This window comes from Myxocyprinus asiaticus, chromosome 2 (assembly GCF_019703515.2).
Source record: "Myxocyprinus asiaticus isolate MX2 ecotype Aquarium Trade chromosome 2, UBuf_Myxa_2, whole genome shotgun sequence".
Classification (NCBI taxonomy): domain Eukaryota; kingdom Metazoa; phylum Chordata; class Actinopteri; order Cypriniformes; family Catostomidae; genus Myxocyprinus; species Myxocyprinus asiaticus.
In genome coordinates, this window is record NC_059345.1 from 29,631,275 (window position 1) to 29,658,264 (window position 26,990).

A 26,990-nucleotide genomic window follows, 5' to 3' on the forward strand; every position below is an offset into this window, starting at 1 on the left:
TTTTCATCAAGGATGTCTCTGTACATTGCTGCATTCATCTTTCCCTCGATCCTGACTAGTCTCCCAGTTCCTGCCGCTGAAAAATATCCCCACAGCATGATGCTGCAACCACCATGCTTCACTGTAGGGATGGTATTGGCCAGGTGATGAGCGGTGCCTGGTTTCCTCCAGACATGACACTTGTCATTCAGGCCAAAGAGTTCAATCTTTGTTTCTCATGGTCTGAGAGTCCTTCAGGTGCCTTTTGGCAAACTTCAGATGGGCTGTCATGTGCCTTTTACTGAGGAGTGGCTTCCGTCTGGCCACTCTACCATACAGGCCTGATTGGTGGAGTGCAGCAGAGATGGTTGTTCTTCTGGAAGGTTCTCCTTTCTCCACAGAGAAACGCTGGGGCTCTGTCAGAGTGACCATCGGGTTCTTGGTCACCTCCCTGACCAAGGCCCTTCTCCCCTGATCGCTCAGTGTGGCCGGACGGCCAGCTCTAGGAAGAGTCCTGGTGGTTCCAAACTTCTTCCATTTACGGATGATGGAGACCATTGTGCTCATTGGGACCTTCAATGCTGCAGTAATTTTTCTGTACCCTTCCCCAGATCTGTGCCTCGATACAATCCTGTCTCGGAGGTCTACCGACAATTCCTTGGACTTCATGGCTTGGTTTGTGCTCTGACATGCACTGTTAACTGTGGGACCTTATATAGACAGGTGTGTGCCTTTCCAAATCATGTCCAATCAACTGAATTTACCACAGGTGGACTCCAGTCAAGTTGTAGAAACATCTCAAGGATGATCAGTGGAAACAGGATGCACCTGAGCTCAATTTTGAGTGTCATGGCAAAGGCTGTGAATACTTATGTACATGCGATCTTTTCGTTTTTTTATTTTTAATAAATTTGCAAAGAACAAACTTCTTTCATGTTGTCATTATGGGGTATTGTTTGTAGAATTTTGAGGAAAATAATGAATTTAATCCATTTTGGAATAAGGCTGTAACATAACAAAATGTGGAAAAAGTGAAGCGCTGTGAATACTTTCCGGATGCACTGTAAGTGAACGAGCTGTACTAGTGTACCGTTAGCTAGAAGTGTATTCCATACTGGAAAATAAAATGAGAAAAACAACCCTACGGTGTAAAGATACTTTAGTGTTCTCCTTTATTTCTGACATCTTTGTGCTTCAACTGCTTTGATTATCTTGCTGTGGCAGATAAAAATCCATCATGACATCTAAGTCTGTGTGCCTGTCCTCTCTCTGGAGGGCCTGTAGTCATTGGAGTTGACTTCCAAGGCCCCAGCCAGGTCTTTTACACTACTGGCTGCTCGAGGCTTATTCAGGATGTCCCCTATGGCCTTCACCTTTCGTGGGTTAGTGTTCAGACTCTTAGATCTGAGAGCAGGGTATATCCTGTCCTCTGCTACATACAAGTGATCTGAGTCTGTCAGCTCCTCTCTCTTCTCTTCTCTTTCCTCTGTTTTGGTGCTCTCCCTCCCACTATTTGCCTCTGTATCATTGTCATCTTTCTTCTCATCACTGTTCTTAATTTGTGTTTCTGTTTTTGTCCTCATGCTCTCTTTAGAAGCCCCTTCTTTATCTCTGTCCTCTGCCTGTCTTGGTCTAGTCTCTGAAGATATCTTGGGTGTAAATGGGGAGGGATGAACTTTGTAATCAAAGCGTGGGGGCCAGCGACCTATGGTTGGAGATCTACTTGCTTGATCCTGTAGGCCATGGGGCTCTGAAGCCCACGTTGTCCTCTGACTGCCCAACATTGGCTGTGTCACAGAATCATATACAGTACCGCTCTGGGATCTATTCTCATAAGAAAGCGAGTCACTCTGATTTTCAGTTGGGTACTGCCTCAGTGACTGCGCTCTCTCCAGAGGATGCAAGACTGCTGTGTCCAACCTCACCCTCTCTACCACCATCCCAGCTGACTCCATTGCAGCATCCAGCAGAGCCTGTGGGTCTTTGGGAGGCTGAGTAGAGAAGAGTTTTGGGGTTTGAGAGTTCTGGTCCCGACTCTTTGTCTCACAGGGAGAGATGAAAATGTCCACACTGGAGCTAGAACGCATCCGCTGCCGAAGGGGGACCACGTCCAGCGTGGGACCGTAGGAAGAAACCTGCTGAGGATTCAGAAGGAGCTCACTGCTGCTGATACTGCCATGTCTCTCTGAAGCTGTCTGACCCTTCCTGTCTCCTGACGCCTCCTCAGCTGGTGCACGGTCCTCTGCATCCAGATGCCAGCGGTACAAACTGTAGCCATCAGCACTGTTAATGCTACTGCGACGAAGCAGGCCAGATTGTTCGCATCCCAGTGAGCTCCCGGATCGCGTGCTGACCAGCTCACAATGATCAATGCCAACCAGACGTTCTAGTGCATGCATCATGCGACCAGAGAACTCCTCTAGCTGAGCCAAGCGCAGGTCTACTGTCTGCAGAGAGGCTTTCATGGAGTGCTCCCTTTCGTTTACTTCTTCTAGACGCATAGACATGTTCTCCACCCTGTGACAGCAAATATTCCACATAGTTGCTACCATTTTTATTCCAGTGGTTATTCTAAATGACTTCAAATTAATTTACTTGTATAGCACTTTTTACAAAACATATAGTTCCAAAGCAACTTTACAGAAAATAGAAAAAGAAAAGACCTTTGCCGTGTTTGTTTTTCATACAGTACCTCTGTGAAGTGATCCGGATTCTCTCATCATTGGAAGACTGTGTCTCGTCCTCCTTCTCTCTGAAGTACTCCTCCACACACTGTTCTTCAAACTCATACAGACTCTTCAGTTCATCTGGACTCAGAGTCAACTCTGGAAGAAACAGAATGAAGAGATAGATAGTAAAAAAGGAAAATTAGCTGTTATATGGTTGATATAACATTGACATGAGCAGTAATAGGAGTAATAACTAAGCCCGCGGTCTCTCTCGTCCAGCTCTCCTTCTTGTTTCTTCCTGCAGCGGCAGCACAGGCGCTTCAGCACAATGTATATGTGGCTGAGGATGATGAGTGGAGGAGGCAGGACTGGCCGATCATGGAACGTCATGATAAGCTGGTAACGCTGGAACTTCCACACTTGGTTGGAGATGGACTTCACTTCGAAGAATGTGTTACTATTAAGGAAATATCAGTCGAGTTCTGTCAGTTTCATAATGCTAATAAAGGAACTGTTCACCTAAAAATGACAAATCTGTCATAATTTCCTCTCCTTCATGATGTTTCAAATGCGTATGATTTTCTGTCTTATGTGGAACACAAAAGGGGATGTTCTATTGAATCTCCCAGTCTGTCTTTTCAATGCAATGGCAGTGAATAGTGATTTATTTTCAAGCTTTGAAAAGGATGCCAAAGTATTATGAAAGTAGTCCATGTGACTCATGTGTCAAATTCCAAGTCTTATGAAGACTGTTTTTAGCGCTAAACAACACGTGAGCCACTGTAAATGAGCTTCTCTCATAGCAGTTATGAATGCACAATGGACGTCAAGATTTTCACTAAAAATGACTTACAGTAAACTATACGTTGTTTTTCACCAAAGTCTATTTTATGCATTCAGAAGACTTTGAATATGACGCTTGAGTCACATGGATTACTTTTATGATAGTTTTGTGTCCTTTTTGAAGTTTGAAGTGAATCGCTATCCACAGCCATTGTATTGAAAAGATTGACCGGGATATTCATTAAAGTATACCATGTGTTCCATATAAGAAGGTCTTATGGGTTTGGAACAACATGAGGGTGAGTAGGTTATGGCAGAGTTCATTTTTTGTTTTCCTTTAATGGATTTATGACAACATAATAAAGAGTGCTACAACAATGCTATGGTACAAATTATTGTTTTACATAACAGGGTTCCTGCTGTAGTTCTGTTTAGTCTTTGACTCACTTGAACACAGCAATAAGCAGGTTGACCAGTAGGATGTTGGCTACCAATAGATAGCAGGCCATAATGGCAGGTGTGAGCCAGGCCCCGGGTATACACGGAGGAAGCTTTTTCCCATCTTCATCATACATGTTCTCACCACAAGGTGCTGAAATAAACAGCAGTTTTTGATTCTGTAATGATACATTTCTTACTATGTGACAGTACAGTGTTGTTTAATTAAGTATAATTGTGTGTATAGTGAAATAAATTGTAGACTTACGATTAATCTCCATTGCATAGACTGATGCAAAAAGCGCATTAAACAAAGGAGAGAAAGCACAGATAAAACATTGTGGAGAACATACTGTACACATTTTTATCCTTGCAAAATAAGCCAGTCATCTCATCCATTCATTATGAGTAAAAGTTAAAGACATCTTAAAATAGAGCTAAATCGTAAAGGAAATACTGTAAAAAAAATAAATAAAATTGTGTTAAATTGAGTTATATATTTCAGTAAACTCCACTTTTCAAGAGTGAAAAAAATACGAATACTCTTGAAATATAAATGTTTACATTTGCACAATTATTAAACATGCAGTTTCTTTCATAATACTATCACATATTTGTGTACAATTACCATTTTGTATTTGACTATGTTCACTTTAAGTATTAAAGGGATAGTTTACCCCAAAAAATTGAAAAATATGTCATCATTTACTCAGCCTCATGTTGTTCCAAACTCATATGCCTTTCTACTGTAGAACACAAATTTAGATGTAAGGCAGTTGTTAATTACTTTCATTGCATCTTTTTTCCAAACCAATCTCATGAGAATTCATCACAACAGTATGAGATGGAGAATTCATACTAATTCATACAAGTTCATTTGTAAGAAATTGTATGAGTTATACACCCACCAATGAGAGACGCTTCCCTAATGTACTTGTAGTGTATGTGTTTGGTTGATGTAATTGTCATATATTTACGTACGAATGAAGTTGTACGAATTGGTATGAATTTGCCACCTCGCAGTATTGTGTTGAATTCTCATGAGACTAAGGCTGTCTTTCTGCCTAATATCTTCTTTTGTGTTCTGCAGAAAAAAGAAAGTCATAAACATGTTTGAAACAACATGAGTGTGAGTAAATGATGATAGAATAAAAAATTATCCCTGTAATAAGAAGCAAAGAAACCAACATCAGAAGGGGGGGGGGGGTGCGGGAGACAGCAGCAAACCTACTGTAAGCTCATGCAGGGGAGGTATAAAGACCAGCAGTGTCACACACTCAGCCCATCACACATGATTCAGTGGAGGGCAAATGCCACTGCAGTGTAAATGGTGACATGAAAAGGAGATGAGACACAAATCATGACCTTTTTGCAGTGTTCACAGACACTAAGACGGTGAAATGAAGATGAGATGGATCATCCACACATGAATCAGGAAACAGAATCTTACTATGAATTCTAGTCTTACGGTCTATCGAGTCAGCAAACACTTCTCCATAGATCATCCAGTAGGGCATATAGAAGATATTCCTTGCCAGGCGCCACGTCGGCTCTTCATCGGGATGCAGGATGGCCTGACGTGCCACGCCGAAACTCATAAGAACCACCAGCATGATTACCACAAAGTACAGCATGTCAATCATCTGCACACACACACATTAAAAACCCCTTATTGTTAGGATCACATAAATACAAAAGCATATGAGCCATTCACATTTAGTAAATTTATTATAGTTCTCACCATTTTACCAATCATCATGACATATGGTCCCAAGTACTTGTTAACTCCAAAGATGTCAAGGACACGAATGTACCAGAAGATGATGTCTACGCAGTAGATGACCCGTCCGTAGCCCATATAAGGCTCATTCTGTAAGCGCAGTAACAGTCCCATAAGGAACGTGGTGATGGCCGCCAGGTCAGTGATATTCCAGTACTCTTCAAGCCATACGTTTATCTTCTGTTTCAGCTTTCCTGGCTCCGACATCAGGATCTACAGAAACACATGCACTAGATGCATAAACACAACATTCCCCAATATAGTAACTATAACTGACCAACTGGCAAATGCATTTCTGTACTTCACCTGTCTAACTTTCTCCAGTCCAAGAGTGATGATGTAGGAGATGACAATCCATTCCTGTAAGCATGGCCATCTCTCCATTTTCACCAGGATGATGTAATTGTACAGCATCAGGTACACCAGGTAGGCAGTCTGAGAAGACACATACTAATTTTTTCTGCAGTTCTACAGTATCTGAATGTTAAAAATGTGTGGTACATTGTTTTGTTTTTTTATTCAGATATAACATACCGTATTGAACCAGAACTTGGTAAATGGAGCGTTATAGAAATAGTAAATCTTTTTCCCAATTGGCACTCGTTTCTGCTTTTTACCATCTTCTTCATCACCTTTCTTAGATACTGCATCCATACTCACAGTGCCATCCTAAAAATAAATAACAACCCGTCTTTCACCCCCTAAAGACCCACAAAAAAGTAACAACCGTCTGTAGTTCAAATCAAATATATGTATATATTGTTACCTTGCTGGATTTGTTATCATCCTCCTTGTCTTTAATCTCTTCTTTGTTTTGGTACGACAGATCATCTCTAGTCCGGAAGTCCAGGAGAAGGATGGCTGGAGGACAAATGATTCCAATGATCACCTGGCAACAAATGACAAAAAAACTTGGTTACATCATATTCAAACTCAATGCCTACTGACTTATAAATGTAGTGTGTATTTATGCTAAATTTCAGACCTTGAGTCCATTGCTTTTCCCCACTCGTAGGCAACCCATCCACATGTCGGTGAGCAGCATCTGACTACAGGTGTGGGCTATGAAGTCTCTGTGTTTGGCAGCCACAGCCAGTTTCAGACAGGTAGAGTTGCTCCAGTTCTTCAATTCATAAGTCAACAGCTTCATCGCCACCTGTTCATCATGCTTGTAAGACTGATCTAGCAGCTCATATGCTAACTGACCAAATTCCCTGAGACAGAGAGAGAGAAAGAGAGAGACAGAGAGAGGGGGGGTTGAATTTAAGATGTGACATTGTAAGTGATAGCAAGAAAAAATAGCTAAAAACTTACTTTGAGCTTAAAGGGATAGTTCACACAAAAATTTAAATTCTCTCATCATTTAATCACCCTTATGCCATCCCAGATGTGTATGACTTTTTTTCTTTAGCAGAACACAATGTAGATTTTTAGAAGAATATCTCAGCTCTGTAGGTCCATACAATGCAAGTGAATGGGTGCCAATATTTTGAAGCTCCAAAAATCACATATGTCCGCAAAAAAGTAAACCATAAGAGTCCAGTGGTTATATCAATGTCTTCAGAAGTGATATGATAGGTGTGGGTGAGAAACACATCAATATTTTAGTCCATTTTTACTATAAATTATCCTCCCTGCTCAGTCGATTTCCACTTTATCTTTCACATTCTTTTTGTGTTTTTGGTGATTCACATTCTTCATGCATACAAAGATATGGATTTAACCACTGGAGTGTTATGGATTACTTTTATGCTGCCTTTATGTGCTTTTTGGAGGGTAAAAATGTTGGCACCCATTCACTTGCATTGTATGGATCTACAGAGCTGAGATATTCTTCTAAAAATCTTTGTTTGTGTTCAGCAGAAGCAAGAAAGTCATTCCCATCTGGGATGGCATGAGGGTAAGTATAAGATGAGAGAATTATCATTTTTGGATTAACTATTCCTTTAATCAAGCCACATATTTCTGCTCTTTTCTGTGAAAATGCTATATCAAGCCCAGTAGGAGAAACGGGGTTGGTTGGCCCAAATGCAAACAAGTGTTTAGGCTAGTCATGAAAAATAAATTTTAAGAAATATTTTGTGACACTGATTTTGTCGTGCTTTTACCCAAGAACTTAAGCTTTCATTAGCAGCAAGTTGGGTTATCTCAATTTTTATTCCACCAGAGATATTCAGCATAGAATGAAAAGTGAACCAAACCAATCCTGGTCTCCTCTACTATGTTTAGATTGCCATTCTCAAAATGGTAGCATTGAAGATTCTTGAATTATTTATTTATAATAATAATAATAATAATAATAATAATAATAATAAAATAATAATTATTATTATTATTATAATACAAATTGCTCACTTTGAATTATTGTCCAGGTCCTGGGAGATGTCGTCCACTAGTTCACTCCGTGAGGACTCATGTGCCATGGCTTTGTAGAGTTTACAGGCCACCAGAGCTTTGGCCATGGCCTCCTCTCCCCTCTGCCAGAGAAACAGCGCCATCTTCTGACGCTTCATAAGAACAGCCCACACCATTAGCTCATGGAAGGGGTACTGAAATCGACTGACCTCTGGATCATCAACATCGATATCGATTTCTTCCTCCTTCTTCTTCTTCATCTTCTTTTTACCTTTAGGCCTTGGATCATCGTCCTGCCCACAAACAGTCAGTAGGTAAGTGAGGTTGGTAAGTTTGTTTGTATACAGTAAAACTGATGTTAAAATACTTTCTCCTACCCCCACATAATATGCAGAGACAATTATAAGTAAGCAAAGCCATTAATATGTTTATTTCCTTGAAAACTGTAAACACTGTCTCTCTGTGGCACTATAAAATTAATGCCTGATCACCCAAAACAGCAACATTAAAGGGACAATGAAAAACAAGTTATATTTTGGTCTGTTCAGTGGAGTTGTATGGATTACTTTTATGATGACTTTATCTCCTTTTTGGAGATTAAAAGTTCTGGTCACCATTCACTTGCATTGTATGGACCTACAGAGCTGAGATATCCTTCTTGAAATCTTTGTTTGTGTTCAACAGAAGAAAGAAAGTTATACACATCTGGGATGGCATGAGGGTGAGTAAATGATGAGAGAATTTTCATTTTTGGGTGAACTATCCCTTTAACTCCAATGTTGTGAGATTGGGGCGGTTCGGACAGAACTAGCTGTTTGTTCAATGAGTGGCATTTGGGGGGAGTTTTTGGGAAAGCTGTTTGAAAACAGTTTATTTTTGAAATTATATTTATGCAAAAAAAAAAAAAGGATTTGGTAGCACTAGTGGCATAGAAATTACAAGCTTTAACTTGAAGTTTTTGATTGGTTAAAAATAATGCACCGCTCCCACTGGCTTTTTTGTTGTGTTGTTGTTCACATTCATCAAAAATAGCTTGTAGCACCTTTAAATGTTTATAGTGATTTTTCTTACCTCCATACCAAGAAGTTTCAGAGCTTTAGGCTACAAAAGAACAGAGAAGAAAGGAGTCAGGTATTTTAAAGCTGTTATAGGAATTGTGTTTGTGGGCAAAATTGGTAGAGTATTTGCAGAATATAGAGTAAAGGGGGTGGGTAATAATAACTCACTCTTTTCAGTCCATAGAGGTTATTATAGAGTGTGCGGAAACTTTTCCTAGTATAGTTACACCGATATGCCCCTCCCATGAGGTACTCCAGAACCAGTCCAATATCTATCAGGGTGATCTGGTAATCTGGCGGAAGGTTTCCCTGGAAACAATAATGGCCATATAATAACACCATAAAATAACCATTGTCCTTGTATTGTTGCAGTTCTGTAACATCACTCTTAGAGGACCCATTTTTGTGAAAGTATAATAACTAATATAAAAAGAAGATTAAGATCTTGTTCTTGACCATTTAAAGATCAACAGAACTGTAAGAAATATATATTTCAGCTGTAGCATGCTATGAAGTTAGATCATAATTCAAATGATTAATAATGAATGTTTACCTTTTTCACATCTCTGACCACAAAATGGAGAGTATTGGTTGGCCCTAACCTCTAAATGACAAAAAGACATTCATGAAACCATGTACAAAGTTCAAAGAAAAGTCTACTAAGCTTCAAACACACAGATGAATGCAGGCTAAGTGCTTTCTCCTAAACAACAGATTACTAAAACATGATGTGATAATGGAATGCGGAACACAAATAACATTTTAAAACCCATATTGAATGGAAAGAGTGGAGGGGACAACAGAGAAAGCTTTAATAACTGGACATATGGATCACATTCATCATTACTAGGATCATTAAAACAAAAATACAAATCTGGAAACGGCTTGCACAGTTAAACAGAATGACTATGAGATTCTGTAATATTCCATCAATTGATGTTTGTGTGCTGACTGTGTTATAAAGCTCTTCTAGCCGCGGGATTGTGAGGAAATGGTGAATGTTGACGCCATTTTCAATGAGGAGTTTCACAAAATCCACTCTGTCAAGCACGAGTGCATCCATCATGGCTTGCTCCAGAGAATTAACCTATTTGACACATCAGCAAACACACAGGCACAAAATATAATCCAAGAACACACAGACATACATAAACAGAACTACTTTAATAAGAACAGACACATGTACCTGAATTCAGACACATTGAGTAAACACATGTTCACTGAGCCAAAGAGGATGTCTTACCCAGTTAAGTAGCTCCAGTTTTCTGGGGTCTGTCTCCTCAGGAGGCTCGGGCTTGGCTTTTGCCCCTTTTCCCTTTTTCCCCCTGGCAGGTTTACCCTTGCTGGCACGGGTGGCGGTTGGGCTCTTTGGTTTATCCTGCTGACTTGTGGATGCAGTGGACAGGGACCCAGCAGGCTAAGAGCAGAGATAGATGAATATGTGGAAACGCAAACTTGATCCATTAAATCACTTCAATTCATTTTCACTCTATCCTTTAAAAATCACTCAGCCTGTTTAGACAGTCTGTGTGCTATGTGGCCTATAAGTCTAACTTGCATGACATCACCTACAGGCCAGTGTTGCCCATGGACGAAGATCTGGCTGCGAGCAATATCCACACGGTTCCAGGCCAAAGCCAAACTCAGCTGGTCTGGAGCTGAGGCATTTGTGCCTGAGAGACCCCAAATAAAATATATACATTAATACCAAAATAAATGTAAAAAGATCATTAAGAGAAGCAACATTAATATTTCCAATATTTAAAGAACAAAATATTACAAAGATTCTGATGCAATTAGTTTATTAGGTAAATAAACTACTTTTAGTTTTAGTTTTCAGGGAAATCAGAGAGTACAGTGTTCAGGACAATATTAACCTTCTCATGCATGAAAGTATTACAATGTATCACAAAGGATATATTTGTTAATGTTTTCATTAACTTCTAAACTTATTTCCCCCCAAAATGATGTATTTTAGGTTATGAGTTACACATCTGTCTGTTACAATTGAAGTTTTACCATTTTCGTTGCCTTGTTACATTAATGTTGTCATAAGTAACAAAATAACATATAAAGAGGACAGTCATATAGAATGGATATAGGTCAATGGTAATCATTTATGGTGGTTTGGATATACCATCACATTCTGAATAGTTAAAAATAGCTTTTAAAGATCTGTCCACTGCATCAGAGAGTTTAGGACTCAGAGGTGAGTGTTACTATAGTTACAGTGTAAACTGTGTAACTGTGATGTGAACATTCCAGGTGATTTCACCTTTCAGCAGAGCAGTTAAGATTGCCATCTCAATATCCTGCTGACCCTCTGAAGCGGTGCGGAACACTGTGATCTGTCTCAACACAAAGGCAAAAACTTGGTTGAATTCATATAACAATACACTATACTGTGCATACAGTGGCAAGAAAAAGTATGTGAACCCTTTAGAAATTAGCTGGTTTTCTGCATTAATTGGTCATAAAATGTGTTCTCATCTTCATCAAAGTCACAAGTATAGACAAACACAATGTGCTTAAGCTAACAACACACAAACAATTATATGTTTTCATGTCTTTATTGAACACATCCCATTAAACCTTCACAGTGCTTTGAAAAAAGTAAATGAGTCATTAGATTTAATAACTGGTCAATACTACTTTGGCAGCAACAACCTCAACCAAGCATTTCCAGTTGCTGCATATAAGAGGTGCACAACGTTCAGAAGGAACTTCCTTACAGAACTGCTTCAGCACAGCCATACTCTTAGGATGTCTGGTGTGAACAGCTCTCTCGAGGTCATTCTACAGCATCTCTATTGGGTAGCAGTGGGGACTGGCCATTGGGAGAACCGGAACTTTTCCCGGTGGGCCGGCCGCGAAATGGGGCCGCATGGGCCGCTGCGCCACAAATGTTGCACAATATGCGGAAGGGGGCAGCGATATGCAGAAAATGACTCTCTGGTGCGCGCGTGCAACAACTGGGCTTCCCTCGATATTCGGAGTGCAGGCCTCAAAACTGATGTGACCAATTTCAATTCTAGTGAGACTTTTCTAGTTTTAAGCGTTACGGAGGAAGTCAAGTCAAACCGCTCAAACAGTAGGCAGCCCTGACATGCCAAACACCACTGAGGAGGAAAAGAGCAACACTGTGCTATGCGGCAAAAAATAAAATCATTACACCTTTCAACTTTACAAAATTGTTTCACGTTATATTTTGACAAAAGGTTATAGTTTCATATTAAATAATCCAAAGGTAGAATCTATTAGACCTCATTTTATATCAACAGTGGCAGTTTTAAAGTTTCAAGATGTGTTTCAGCTAGTATTTATTTTTTCATAAATATTATAATTTGCTATTATTATTATTATTATTTAAGACTAGCTACACTGACCTAACCATGGTAATGAGGAGCCTTTCCTCCTGTGTAATATGTATTTTCTGTTTGAATTATGTTTGAAATTAGGAAACAAATGGGATAATAATGGGCTCATATTAGTAAATATGCTCTTAAATTTTTAAAAGGGGGGAGAAAACTTCCTGTCACTTTTGTTGTTTACATCAACAACAAAAATTATGTCACTTGATGCATGTCCTTGTACTTGAAAACCATGAACAAAACTATGCAACATAAAGGAAATGCGACCCAGGATACATTAAATACAGGTTATGTTTTTACTATGGTGGGTCGCCACTTGATTTCCAATGTAAAATCTGGGTCCTGAAGCAAAACCAGTTGACTGAGTTAAAGGTACAGACAGGAGCAGTCTGGCTGCGCTGTTGTGCACCTACAGTATATGTTAATTATTAATAATCATAGGACATTACTTTAAAAGCTCACACAACTGATGTTATTTTTCATTTAGCAGTTAATTTAACATGTAAACTAACATGCTTTAGTTATATAACATGTTATAGTTACATGCTATTTCTTTTAATCATGTTTATAATTCAGTTTATTATTATAATTCTGTTGGCTTTCTTATTTATTCTATTTATTTTCAAAAGGAAGACTTTTGTTTTTTACACATACTTCAATAAAAAAATGGTTTCAAGTTTCAATTATAATAAAGTGTTTGTTCAACCAAAAAACAAAAACAAAAAAACTTCTGTTTTCACCCTTTTAAGGGTCATTGTAACTGATCATAATAATAGTGTAATACTGTATACTGTAATACCGTGATATTTTCTGAGACGGGTATCGTACTGTGAAAATCTCATACTGTTGCAACCCTACTATTGGGTTAAGGTTTGGGCTCTGACTGGGCAATTCAACCATACTTCCCCATTGGAATGATGTTTTCATGTTGGTATGCGGTGCTCTTTTTATGCCATACGTAGTGCTGCATAAACAAATCAACCTTAGTTTCATCAGTCCACAAAACATTCTCCCAGTAGCACTGTGGTGTGTCAGGGTGGTCTTTGGCAAACTTCAGGCATGCAGAAATCTTTTTTATTTTTTTGGAAAGCAGATGCTTCCTTCGTGGTGTCCTGCCATGGACTCCATACCTGTTTAATGTTTTACGTATAGTAGACTCATGAACAGAGATGTTAACCAGTTCAAATTATTTCTGCAAATCTTTAGCTGTCACTCCAGGGTTCTTATTAACCTCATTGGGCATGTTGCAGCTATTTGTCTAATTTTGTTGCCATTCTAGACTCTTCCATTATTTTACTACAGATCAAGACCTGTCCAGCTGGAGCTAATTGGATTACAATACTCATGACTATAAAATGGAGGAGATTGGTGGTGGGAGGAGCTTCCTTTTTAGTTGGTAGCCATGCCATGCTGCCAAAGTGATCATTGTTGTTTGAATTAAAAAAATTCTCCAATTGAAGTTATCTTCATGTGTTTTGAGTCCTTTGAAATCCATGCAACAGGGTTTTCTGCAGTGTGCTCTTTGAATCAACTTGGCTGGACGGCCATTTCTAGGGAGAGTTGCCACAGTACTAAATTGTCTCCATTTATAGACAATTTGTCTAACTGTGGAAAAATGAATATCTAAGCTCTTCGAGATAACTTTGTAACCCCTTCCAGCTTTATGCAAAACCACAACTCTTGATCATAGGTCTTCTGAGATCTCTTTTTTGTGAGGCATGGACCACGTCAGTAGATGCTTCTTGTGAATACTAAAGTCCAAAGGTTTGAGTGCTTTTAATAAGTCAAAGTAGCTCTAACCCACACCTCCAATCTCGGATGCCAGGTTTACCAACTCCTGACTCTAAGTAGCTTTTGTTGACGTCATTAGCCTAGGCGTTCACATATTTTTCTAGCCACTGTAGTACATGTATATAGTATGATGTTATATACAACTCTTTGAACAAGCACAAAACTACAACATATCACCTTTTACAACACTTATTATGATTTTATGGCTTATGTGGTGAAAATATTAACTGATAAATGTAATGTGAAAGCATGTAGACTGCTTGTTTATTCATTTGCGCCTCCGCCAGTTCCTATGAATATTTCTTATTAGTATAGGGATGATATGGACAGAGATGTATTGTGTATTCAAACTCAATTTATGTGTGTGTTGAAAGGAAAGTAATGATTTAAAAAAAAAAAAAAAAATTGTGAATACTAGGGAGCTGCGCAAAAATGCCCCTTAACTCAAAATGCAAAACAATGCCCTCATAATGAATTCTTCTGTTTTTTATTTGTAACATCTGATATAGTTCTTAATATTCTATTATAGTCCTAGTTATACACACAGTATGATGGTATAGAATATGAATAAATGTTGATTTAATTCTTAGGGTAAGAGTTAATAAATTCTCAATCTTAAGAATTTATGTGGATGCTTTTATTACATTTTATTTTACAGTTTGTTTTAAATGGTAAGAAAAACAATATTTCCCCAAAGGTAAAAAAAAAAAATGCCCTGAAAATAAAATCCAGGGGGCAGTTAATTTCTGACACTGCTGAGGAGATTATAATGTTATGACCATTGAGAAGGCATGGGGTGAGAGATTGACTGAGTGACTGACTGAGTGAGTGAGTGAGTGAGTGAGTGACTGAGTGAGTGAGTGACTGAGTGAGTGAGTGAGCAAGGATACTGGTGCAGTAAACATGCATTGTGTTTAAAAACGCATGCATTCACATTTCAAGTGTGAAATAATTATGGAATTTGAGCACATTGTACAAACTGCGCAGGGTACCTAAAATATTCATAGCTGAGAAAGATGCACACACATATTTATTTTAAATATTGACATCTGTATTGACAAGTTTACTATAACTATTTAGTTCTTTACATGATCCCACAGCAATCTTACAAATTTGCATTTTGAGGAAACTTCCCCCATTTTTTATCTAATGTCTCTGGATTTAAACTAAATCAAACAGCAAGTTTTTATTTTTTTGAAGGACAAAAACACCCAATGAATGAAATTAGAATGGAAAATTATGAGCTGGAGTATGTGAAATGGCACAGGATAATGCATGATAGGAAAAAAGCAAATGAGGCAGAATGAATCATCATGTTTATTTTCAGATCTGCAATATATAACAATCCAATAAACATATTTTGATTAAATATCAATCTCATCAATATAACTTTTATAGTATGTTACAGGACCGCATAAGACCTGGCACAAAGTTGTCTTTTATACATTCCTTTGCCTACCTTTATTTTTTTACTCACCAGCTCTCTTTTCTTCATGCACTCCATCACCATGAGATAGATCTGCTGAGCTTGATTGCGGTTGTAGTTGAATGTCTTCTGTATGGTCACAAGAAGTTGGTCTCTAACACTGTCATTAACCAACCTGCCAAGTGAAGTAGACTTCAGAAACTTTGAGACAGAAGGATCATTTTAAAAGGGATTTTAATGTTAAGGTAGCACCAATATGTAAACTTTTCATTGGCGCAACAATCCTTCAGCAAAAACTGCATTTGTGTCCTGTTCTGTTGTTTATAAGATGAATGAATAAGGAGAAACTGTGCAGTTTTGCAGAAACTGTCCATGACTGTTCACAAACATTTTCTTCATTCATTAAATTGATAGTTTACCCAAAAATGAAAATTCTCTCATCATTTACTCACACACATGCCACACCAGATTTGTATGACTTTTTCTTCTGCTGAACACAAACAAAGATTTTTAGAAGAATATCTCAGTTCTGTAGGTCCTGACATTGCAAGTTAATGGTGACCAGAACTTTGAAGGACCAAAAAGCACATAAATGGCAGCATAAAAAGTAGTCCACACGACTCCAGTGGTTAAATCTGTATCTTCAGAAGCGATATGATAGGTGTGGGTGAGAAACTGATCAATAGTTAAGTCCTTTTTTACTATAAATTCTCCTCCCTGCCCAGTAGGTGGCAATATGCACAAAGGATGTGAATTGCCAAAACAAAGGGAGAATGTGCAAATGAAAGTGGAGATTTCTAGTAAAAAAAGGACTTAAATATTGATCTGTTTCTCACACTTATCATATCGCTTCTGAAGACATGGATTTTACCACTGGAGTCTTATGGATTACTTTTATGCTGCCTTTATATGCTTTTTGGACCTTCAAAGTTTTGGGCACCATTCACTTGCTTTGAATGGACTTTCAGAGCTGAGATATATATATATATATATATATATATATATATTAATCTTTGTTTATGTTCATCAGAAGAATCCCTTTAAAGGTGTAGTTCACCCAAAAATTTAAATTTTGTCATCATTTACTCACCCTCATATTGTTCCAAACACTTTTTCCCTCCATGGAACACAAAAGGAGTTGTTTAGCAGAATGTTAACATTCTACCTAAGTTATAATTACAATTTTTGGGTGAACTATCCCTTTAAAACACAGGCTACAGATGCTTCATAACATAGACTCCACCTCAGACTCATGAATAATCACTGAATCATTGCTATCATCAATATTTTCCTCACCCGTCCTCCATAGAATACTTGTGAGCGAATGAAATTATGTCTGATGCTCGACCACTGCCATCACACACCACCACAGGCACGGGAGGGTCCTCACGCAGACTCTCCAACACAATGGAGATCACATTTGGCCCCCCTTCAAGAATCAGACACACCAAAGGTACCCCCTGGCCCAGACCTGTACAAATACACACACATAAAATATACTTGTATACAAATATGCACAAAAGAAACAGGCTATGATTAATATAGTGGTTTTGACAGCAGTTTGGGTTGACAGCTGGACCTCCCTTTGCTGTCCCTGCCTCATCAGGAACTCCAGGCATAGGATGACAAAGGGAAACCCAGTAGGTCACAGGCAGATCTTTCCATCACTAGTCCAACATTCATGGACACCAACAGTGTTTTGACATTGTTTGTCTGATAACAATTCATTTTTACAGAGATCTGACACAGTATTTTATCATGTTATTCCTACCTTTAAAACCAATGTTTTTCTTGAATTGGTATAAATACTATTTGATTTTCTGTTGACTTGATGGATTTATTGCTATTATTTATTGATATCTGTAAAAAGTTGACTTTTGACTATTGTTCTGTAAAATGTGTTACTTACGTGTGTTGATCTTCTGAAGGGAGATGTGTTTCTCCAGCTGCCTGCGCAGACGAACCTCAGCGCCATACTTTCCGTGAGTGCCGTTGTCAGCCAGAATGAAGTGGGAGTGGCTCTGGTTAAGCACAGAAAGCTTGCTGAGGGGGTTGGACATGGTTTGGTATGGTCGTGTCACCTGGTCAAACCATAAACACAGACAGAATGGTGAAACATCAGTAAAAAAACTTCATGGAAGCCATTGCTTTAACTTCCACTTAAGTAGATTAAAGTGAGTACACATGTTTCTGTTAAAAGATATGTAGGGCTTACATCTCGTCCAATCAGATCCTCTTTGTTTTCCACAATGCCCCAGGGTGCGATTCCAATGGCACACACTTTTCCACGAGACTTGGAGGAGTGATCTTTCAGTGCATCTCCCACATGACGAATCACTCCTGTGTAATGTGACGGGAGGGAATAAACATTAAAGCACATCTATACTGTGTCATGTGGTGGAGTTATTCGCAATGCATTGCTCAACAGGAAACCAGATGATTTAGCATCAGAAAAAAGGAACAGATGACCATTTAAGTTTCAATTGATGTCAGTTAGGTCAGGACCTGGTCCTCAATGAACACCCTCTTCATCCTCTTCTGGTGCTATTTTAAAATAACAGATCATGTGTAGTTGAATGATCACCTGTACTAACTCCCCCAGTGAAGATCCAGGCCCCAGTGGTGACCGCTGCTTTTATCAGGCCCTTTCCGAACACTTGCTTAAGTTTGGGTTGCAGGTCAAAGTTCTGCAGGCCACCATGTACAGAGATGAGTAGCGTGGGCAGCTCCAGTTGCCACTCTTTCACCATCAGATGCAGAAGGTTATCAGGTTTAGTATCATACGACACACGGATATACTGATGGAGAAAAACGAATGACTTTTAAAGGCTTGGGGTTCCAATCTTCTGGACAACATTATGGATTAAGGGGTTAGAATTCCTTTAAATTATGAATATTATGTTGTACGTGCCCACATTTTATTGCTAAAACAAACAAACAAACAAACAAACAAACAAATGAAATACATAGTTTCTGGAAAAATACCATGGCCTTGTTGACATGACCTCCACCCTGGAATTCGATGATGCCGTATGCGTCAGTGGGTGTGGCTTGTGTGTGTTTAGCAACAGACCATTTCTCTTGAAGGGGCTCAATCTGGACCACCTGACCTTCCTCTGCACTCTTATTGGTGGAACCAGGAATAATAGCCACATGTTGGTTTATCTGCTGACCACAACTGCACCTACAACAGTTAGAAAACAGTAAGACAAAAACCCCAATAAACAAATCCGCAGCCATTGTGCATGCTGATATACACATCAACCATTTTCTAAAAGAATTTTAAAAGAATCTTCTTTGGAGTGCTGCACTATGTGCACATAACCTCTTGAAATGTACAGTAGTTTAGCATGTTTAAGAGTAATCAAGATTGTTCTGAATGATCAAGTGAGTTTTAATCATATTATTTTGCATCAAGTTACAGTTATTTCAGTAAGATTTAAAGTTGCAGACTCAACTAATTGTTTGTAACCAGTGTTGGGTGTGTCCAATTATAAAGTACTTAATTACTGTAACATAATTAATTTATAGTTAGAAAAGTAGTGTAACATCTTACATTTTAATTCAGATTACAGTTACAGACTTTCAATTAAAGTACTTTTAAGTACATTTCTTGAACAAAAGGAATATGTATAATACATTTAAAATATTAATTCATAAGGATGTCTGTAAACATTTCTGTGACAGCTGAAGGGTGTGCGACAATGAATGAGGAGGAAATGTAGACATTTTAATTACATTTTGAGAATTAATTAGACATCTGTAGTGGATTTCAAATTCTGAGTAACTTACCAAACACTGTTTGTAACCTCAGCTTAAAGCACTCAAAAATGTTGCAATTAAGTTTTATAATAAATATTACTGACTTGTTGGGCTCTCTGCTGGGGAATATGTGAATGCACTCTCTTTTTAGAAATGTCCTTTCAATCCACACCTTCTGAGCCTGCAAAACAAAAAAGAGTTCAGTATGATTTAATACAGTATGTTTTAGAGTTTTACACCTTTAGTTAATGCATGACTATTGTAACTTACCATATAAGTCTTCATTCTGTTTAGCATACTCATACTCAGTCATTTCAACTGGAAAGTAATCTGCCATAAACATTTCCTGTTGTAATCTATTGCTTTCCTTTGTTCAGTTTTTCTGTAAGAAAACTTCTATAATGTGTACACAATGTATATAGAGTGTGCACATGTATGTATGTGTGTGTTGAGGGTGTTCACAACAGGTGGCCTGGCACTCTGAGTTAATGAAATCACTTTAGATAATGAGATATTGAAATTATGAACACAACGGAGCCATTTGCCCTCTGACTTTACCAATGCGCAAAAACAAACATGCATACTGCCTTTTATTTGTACACTACTACATTCACAAGCACTCCCCTTTTCTCCCCAATTTAGAATGTCCAATTCCCAATGTGCTCTAAGTCCTCGTGGTGGCGTAATGACTCAATGGACAAATCTCAGTTGCCTCCATGTCTGAGACCGTTGCTTAGGAGACCTGGCTGGAGTCACTCAGCACGCCCTTGATTTGAACTCATGACTCCAGGTGTGGTAGTCAGCGTCTTTACTTGAAGAGCTACCCAGGCCCCCGTGATAAGGCTTATTTCTAATATATAATTTATGTTGAATACATTAATTATGGCCTTGTAATGAGTGTGAAGAAGAAATATGAGGTACTGAGTGTATGATTTGTGTGTAATAATGAAAAAGAAATATAGATATTATTTTGAGTTTGTTGAGCAGAAAAGTGTTTTAGAAGGTAAATTAAAAGTAAAGTAATTAGTAATTTATTACTTTTTCAATAAAGTAAACAGTAAAGTAATCTGATTACCATTTTAGATAAATTATTAGTAATTTGTAGTGGATTATTATTTTACGTAACCCAACACTTCTCACAAGTTTGTGATACATAAAAATATTTATAAATCTGAAAACTAAAAAATTATGAAAAACATATCTGCACTCTTTATAACAACCATACTGGTTGACCAGTTTTTTGTTTTGTTTTTTGCTAATGAACAAGGCTCGTACACCAGCTAGACAAACACCAAACCAGCAATAACCAGCATCAGCTAGTGTTTTCAGCATGGTATGCGACTTTTATTGCAATCAGCTTAATGTTATTTGTGTAACACAAGGGTATTTTTAGAAATATGCTTTGCAGAGGATGACAACCTCAGTGCCCCAACAGCAAGCCAAAGGCATCAGTGCAAAGTAAATCTCTAAAAGAGGAATAAATCCTGCCGTGGTGGTCCGGAAATGACATCTATATTGGAACAACCACTTTACAGACCAAAGCCTGGGAGACAAACAGGTTACAACTCAGAAATATTGCAGAAGCTCTTGCAGGCTGCACCTACTTTAATACAGCCAACAGTATCACTACTATGAGAGTGAAATCCCAGTACTGCCACATTCCACCAATAAATATCTAGTCTATACACCATCACTGACATATCTTGAGCTCAATCTGACTTGTTAGAGAGGCACTTACCACTGATGAAGTCTGTTAACGAAAGACACAACGCCAAGCCAGTCAGTTCTTTCCACACTACTGTACCTTCAAGTGACAGTGGACTTCATTTAAGCAGCAGTGGACTTTATACTGCCTTGGACCACGTGTGCAGAACATCGTTCTGAGAGTCCCATGACCACTGCTAAAGATAATCCTGCAGGAATCTCATGACCAATTCACTGGAACACCACCATACTCAAAAGCCTGCTCTGAGATGAGGGGAGGGAACCTCTAATCTTATTCAGTGGTCAGCATGCTAATCACTCCCATCTGCCCCTCCACACCTCTTCTTAATGTTATAGACTGAGAGATACACTGAGGATGAAAGAGAGCATATGAAAGATAGAAATGCCTCAAGTCCTTAATAAAGTCAAAAAGGCCTCCAAGTAGGATTTTCTTAGTGTCCCCATATGCTCAGAAACAGCCCTGATTTATACAGACAGTATACTGAAAAGAGAGTTTTGCATTTTTTTTTTTTTTTTTTTTTTTTTTTTTTTTTTTGGTCAGGGAGGCGATTTAAAAAGCAGTCTAATGTTATTGTGACAGCATCATCCTCCCATGTGAGAGAGAGAGAGAGAGAGAGAGAGAGAGAGAGAGAGAGAGAGAGAGAGAGAGAAATCAAATTAAGTGAAATCTCTCATTCACAAAGACCAGTATTGCTGAAACATAATATGGCTCTGTCCCAAGTACATGTGAGATTTGTGTTTAGACATCTGTCGGCAGCTTTTGACATCTTTGAATTTGGGCATTTTAGAGCTTATTTTTTTCCCCCAAATCCTAGACCTAGAGGATTTAGTCATAGAAAAACATATGAGGAATTTCCCAGAGGTGGAGCAGCACAGTAACACAAACAGCCCTTCTGAAAAAGAGCTCTCTTTTGTTTTAAGCACTTATTTAAAATAATTGTCTTTTAGGGAAATGAGAGTTCTGCATAAACTGTGTTATATATTATGTTTAGTACAACATAAAGGTGTAACAATAAAAAGAAATATCTTTGGATGAGAAATCATCCTGAAAAAATCAAAGAGCTTCAAGGGTACAATTTCAGTTTTTCTTTAGATTTTATATTTTTGGTTTCATCTGCACCACAACAAAAACTGAAACTTTGTCCTGTGATGCATAGCCAAAATCTTGTCCCCCTACAAAAGCTTCCTGAAACATACTCACTGTTGCATTAAACAGAAAGAGAAAACTAGAAAACTACTCTTGAGGATCCATAATTACAATTTGTCCCTCAAGGCTCACATTAACACATGCCTACCCCGTGAGCAGCTACAGAAAGGGGCTCTGTGAGAAGCTCAGCTCAGATTATCCTCATCTAAGCAAATCAAACCGACCCTTTCTGCCAATCAGAAAACAAAGACTAACATTTCCAGAATGTTTAACAGAAAGAGTGATATTCAAGTATTTTTTATAGAAAAATACAATAGCTAATATTGTACAGTATAATGCAACTGAAATAGGATTCTGTTTTCTAAATCCCAGGGAGTTTGTTAATTATGAGGTCTTTTTGAATTAAATCGAAATGTTCTTCCTACTTGAAGTTTACAAGGGCTCTTTGTGATTGTTCTTCAAAACATAGGATTCATGGAGTTTACAATTTCTAACTTGAACATGTCCTTCTTTTGATAATGGTGATCGTTAAAATCAACAAGATCCAGCACACAATGCACCAAGCGTGTAAATATATAAACATACATATAGTGTGTGTGTGTATATATATATATATATATATATATATATATATATATATATATATATATACACACACACACTATATATACGTTTATATATTTACACGCTTGGTGCATGGCGTGCTGGATCTTGTTGATTTTAACGATATATATGTGTGTGTGTGTTTAAAGCATTGGTTAAAAAATGATGGATGTTTTCAAAAAAATAATGCCACGTCTCATTTTTATTTATCAATGAACTTCATAAATGTAAAAAAAAGTAAATCAGTTTTTGTGTGACCACCTTTGCCTTCAAAACAGCACCAATTCTCTTAGGTACACTTACATCTTGGAGAACTTGCTCTTTTCTTTCTCTTAGTGTAATCCCAGACTGACTCAATTAAATTGAGCTAATTGCAAATTGCCAGCTTATATATGCATTTTATTTTTGTTTATTTCTTTAGATAAGTAAATTAAACTATTGCACATAAAGACTGTGATGGAACATGAGTTCTTATAATGTAACTTCTTAAATAAGGGTACAGGGTTGGGAAGATAGAGTAGATGAGATACAGTACATCTGTGTACTTATTTTAAATGGCGTAATTGCCATTTGTTAATAGCCTTGTTTTGGAGTATAAATATGAATCATGACAGTGCTGAAATTTGTGACGCAACCATGCATTTTCATTAACTGTTTTGCATAAATCACATCCCAGGTTTATTGTAAGCCTACTAAGTGTGTTTCTGTCCACTTTCGCTTGCGTATGGGTCATTCCACAGGACTCTGCATTAATCACATAAGATTGAGAATTAGAGAGAACACAGGGTTAAGCTACTTGGGCCACCGCTCTTTACACTGCCATTATCAGAGATTAAAGGACAATACTGAAAACAGGTTCTGTATTGCATGTACTTATGTGGGACCTTGTGTGCATGCTCTCAGAGGTCAAGACCAGCATGGGAATTAGTGCATTCACCACATGAATGTATTTACACCCATATATTTAACTGTCCGAATTCCAGGGTTGGGGAGTAACGGAATACATGTAACGGGATTACATATTTAAAATACAAAATATAAGTAACTGTATTCCACTACAGTTACAATTTAAATAATTGGTAATTAGAATACAGTTACATTCAAAAAGTATTTTAATAACTGAAGAGATTACTTTGCATTTTATTGTCATTTGTTTCATTTAATATTTAGTCCTTTCAGATGGAAAAATGTATACATATAAATGATGCGATCAAAAGTGCATTTGAACAGCGGTGAAACATTTTTTTATGATGTGTGACATTCATACGAGCAGACAGAGAAGTAAGTTTGAAGTAAGTTTGGAGCAGAAGAAATAAAAATAAACCTTGTGTAAATTGTCAGCTTTACGCTAAGCTAAAATGCTATTTCTAACCATTTTACATGCACGTTACCAGACACAATAATATTTTTTTAACAAGAAAATTCACGTTGGAACATAATTTCTTTTTTTCTAGTAAGACCTTTGATATTAGGGCAAAATCATATTCTTGATAATAATTTTTATATTGTTTTCCTGTAAAAATATCTAAAAATCCTTAAAACAAGATCAATTTGGTTTATCTTGTTTTAGAAACATCACTGCATAAGATATTTAGGTTTTTCAGAGAATGTATTTTTAACATGTGTATTTTGTCTTACTGTACTGGCAGAGTTTTTATAGTCAAAACAAGTGAAAAAATCTACCAGTGCTGAAGAAGTAATCCAAAGTATTTAGATTACGTTACTGACCTTGAGTAATCTAATGGAATACGTTACAAATGACATTTTACAGCATGAATTCTGTAATCTGTAGTGGAATACATTTCAAAAGAAACCCTCCCATCCCTGCCGAATTCAAAGTCAATATCAAAGATAATTGAAAAAAGACTGTTTTTGTTAACAATATACACATTTGCAATTTTCAGCATGGGGTCAAAAGAGACTTTTATAATGCGTTATTTTAAAGCAATTAAGGTTTATAGTGCAAAAATCAGTGAATTCTTTCAAATGTCCCACCATGTATCAGATCCTTAAAAAAATCAAAATGCATTACATATGACAATGTTACTATGGCTATCTACTCAAACAAAAAACATTCAATATATGTGTCTATGTATGTATTCTTACTGAAAATAAATAGTTCCCAATAAGTTACAGTGGGTGGAGTTGGGGGTGTTCAAAGCTAGATAAGATCTCTTACCTTCTGCGAGCCAGAGGAGGTGCGTTTGATGGATGCACGCTTAACGGAACCCTCCTTGACCCTTTTCATCCCAAAGCTCTTGTTCTCCATGGTAATGGGGTCGGTTGCCTCTCTTCCTCTCTCTGCCCAGGTGCTCACTCCTTAACTCTTATAATGAGCTTCTAAAGTCCTGCCATCACCGTCCAGACTCAGCAAAGAAAATTACCAACAACTAAACAGAGTTGACAAGTGACAGAATTCCTCTCTAATGTCCCTCTCCAGCAACCCACAACCAGAGATTAATCCAGACACAGAGAGATGCAAATAGTATGATGCTGACACAAAGACCCCCTTCCCCGGCTACAGTATGTGTATGTGCGTGTGTGTGTAATCAGGCTTAATGGAGTTGCCCTATGACGATGAGTGATGCTCTTTAATGCAGGAGATTTAATAAATGGTGATTGAAGGTAAATCTACTTTGGGTAAAGTCAGACAAAAATGTCTCTAATGCTAAATAAAACAAATAAATAAAAAAATAACCCAGCATAGTTAGGTCATGACTTGGAAAGTATCAAGAAACAGAAATGCAGGGCTTTCTTGTGGTCATTCCCAAGTTTAACATCAATGAATGAAATATATTAGAGTCAATTGGACATAGTTTAACAGATGTGTTTCTGTAAAGCATAAAGTCATCTTGTTTCACATACCAAGAGAAAGATGAAGTGGTGTGGCACAATTACTTACATACCAAAATTCAGGTGATGTCAAATGTTGATTTAAAAAAAAAAATTTTTAACCATTGCAACAAGAACTTCTGTTAAAGGGATAGTTCATTAAAAAAATTAAAATTCTCTCATTATTTACTCACCCTCATGCCATCCCAGATGTGTGACTTTTTTTCTCCTGCTGAACACAAACAAAGATTTTTTGAAGAATACTGGGTTCTGAAGGTCCAAACAATGCAGGTGAATGGGTATAAAAAAAAAAAAATTAAGCTCCAAAAAGCACATAAAGGAAGTGTAAAATTAATCCATTTGACTCCAGTGGTTTAATCCATATCTTCAGAAGCTATATGATAGGTGTGGGTGAGAAACAGATCAATATTTAAGTCCTCAGTCTATTACGATGGACTTCAGTGGATGGACTGATGCCAACTCCAACCATAAGACATGGGAAACTTCATATGCCACTGCCTGAACCTTGGATTTAGGATAGACCTCGCCAAAATTACCTGCTGGTTGAACTGCGATGACCCTCACTGATCTCTGCCTGCATCACCTTGGTCATTAGTCATTAATCTTACAGTTCATACAAAATCTTTGTTTAAACACTGGCCCTTAACACTTACTTAGTTTATTAATCTAATTTACCTATTAACCCATGACCTGCACTGCACATAAATAAGTAATATTGGCATTATATTCATGATGTTAGCCAGAGGGGAACTGGCCCCCACAGTGAGCCTGGTTTCTCCCAAGGTTATTTTTCTCCATTAACCAACATTGCCACAGTCGCCTTCGGCTTGCTTACTGGGATCTAAATACAACTATAATTTAATTATTTATTTTTGACACAATTGACAATCATATTTAATCAAACTACACAGTGATGACTCTAAGACTTTATAGATATTACAGTTTTCATTTTCTGTTAATGCATGATTTTTTGTAAAGCTGCTTTGAAACGATGTGTTGTGAAAAGCGCTATACAATGATCAATTGAAAATGACTTTTTTACTTGAAATTCTCCTCCCTTCCCAGTAGGTGGCAATATGCACAAAGAATGCAAATCTCCAAAAAACAAAAGAATGGGGTCCTGGGTAGCTCAGCGAGTAAAGACGCTGACAATCACCCCTGGAGTCGTGAGTTTGAATCCAGGGCGTGCTGAGTGACTCCAGCCAGGACTCCTAAGCAACCAAATTGGCCTGGTTGCTAGGGAGGGTAGA

The 26,990-nt window shown here is 37.8% G+C and overlaps 1 protein-coding gene across 1 annotated transcript; it reads right to left on the reverse strand.

Annotated features, from left to right (window-relative positions):
• Positions 1-941: 941 nt before the first annotated feature.
• On the reverse strand, positions 942-25,156 carry LOC127449649 (transient receptor potential cation channel subfamily M member 1-like). The gene is made up of 27 exons (XM_051713200.1): positions 25,067-25,156; positions 19,517-19,593; positions 18,636-18,834; positions 18,235-18,448; positions 17,866-17,990; positions 17,560-17,731; positions 16,947-17,121; positions 15,702-15,825; positions 11,338-11,410; positions 10,635-10,735; positions 10,306-10,479; positions 10,015-10,149; positions 9,616-9,666; positions 9,231-9,371; positions 9,076-9,105; positions 8,005-8,297; positions 6,635-6,863; positions 6,416-6,538; positions 6,184-6,318; positions 5,956-6,084; positions 5,611-5,862; positions 5,338-5,512; positions 4,138-4,158; positions 3,879-4,023; positions 2,903-3,105; positions 2,672-2,804; positions 942-2,496 (listed from the first exon to the last, which is right to left on the reverse strand). Exons 1-27 carry the CDS (start codon positions 25,154-25,156, stop codon positions 1,224-1,226), a joined length of 4,992 nt encoding a protein of 1,663 aa, XP_051569160.1. The 3' UTR covers positions 942-1,223.
• Positions 25,157-26,990: the final 1,834 nt, after the last annotated feature.

Excerpts from the sequence above, each read along its gene's own strand:
- LOC127449649 (XM_051713200.1), bottom strand. The coding sequence starts at position 25,156 with ATGGAGAACAAGAGCTTTGGGATGAAAAGGGTCAAGGAGGGTTCCGTT. Across the intron at positions 17,732-17,865 it reads AGGATCTGATTGGACGAGAT|GTGACACGACCATACCAAAC; the intron begins GTAAGCCCTACA and ends TGGTTTGACCAG. Across the intron at positions 5,513-5,610 it reads TCATGATGATTGGTAAAATG|ATGATTGACATGCTGTACTT; the intron begins GTGAGAACTATA and ends GTGTGTGTGCAG.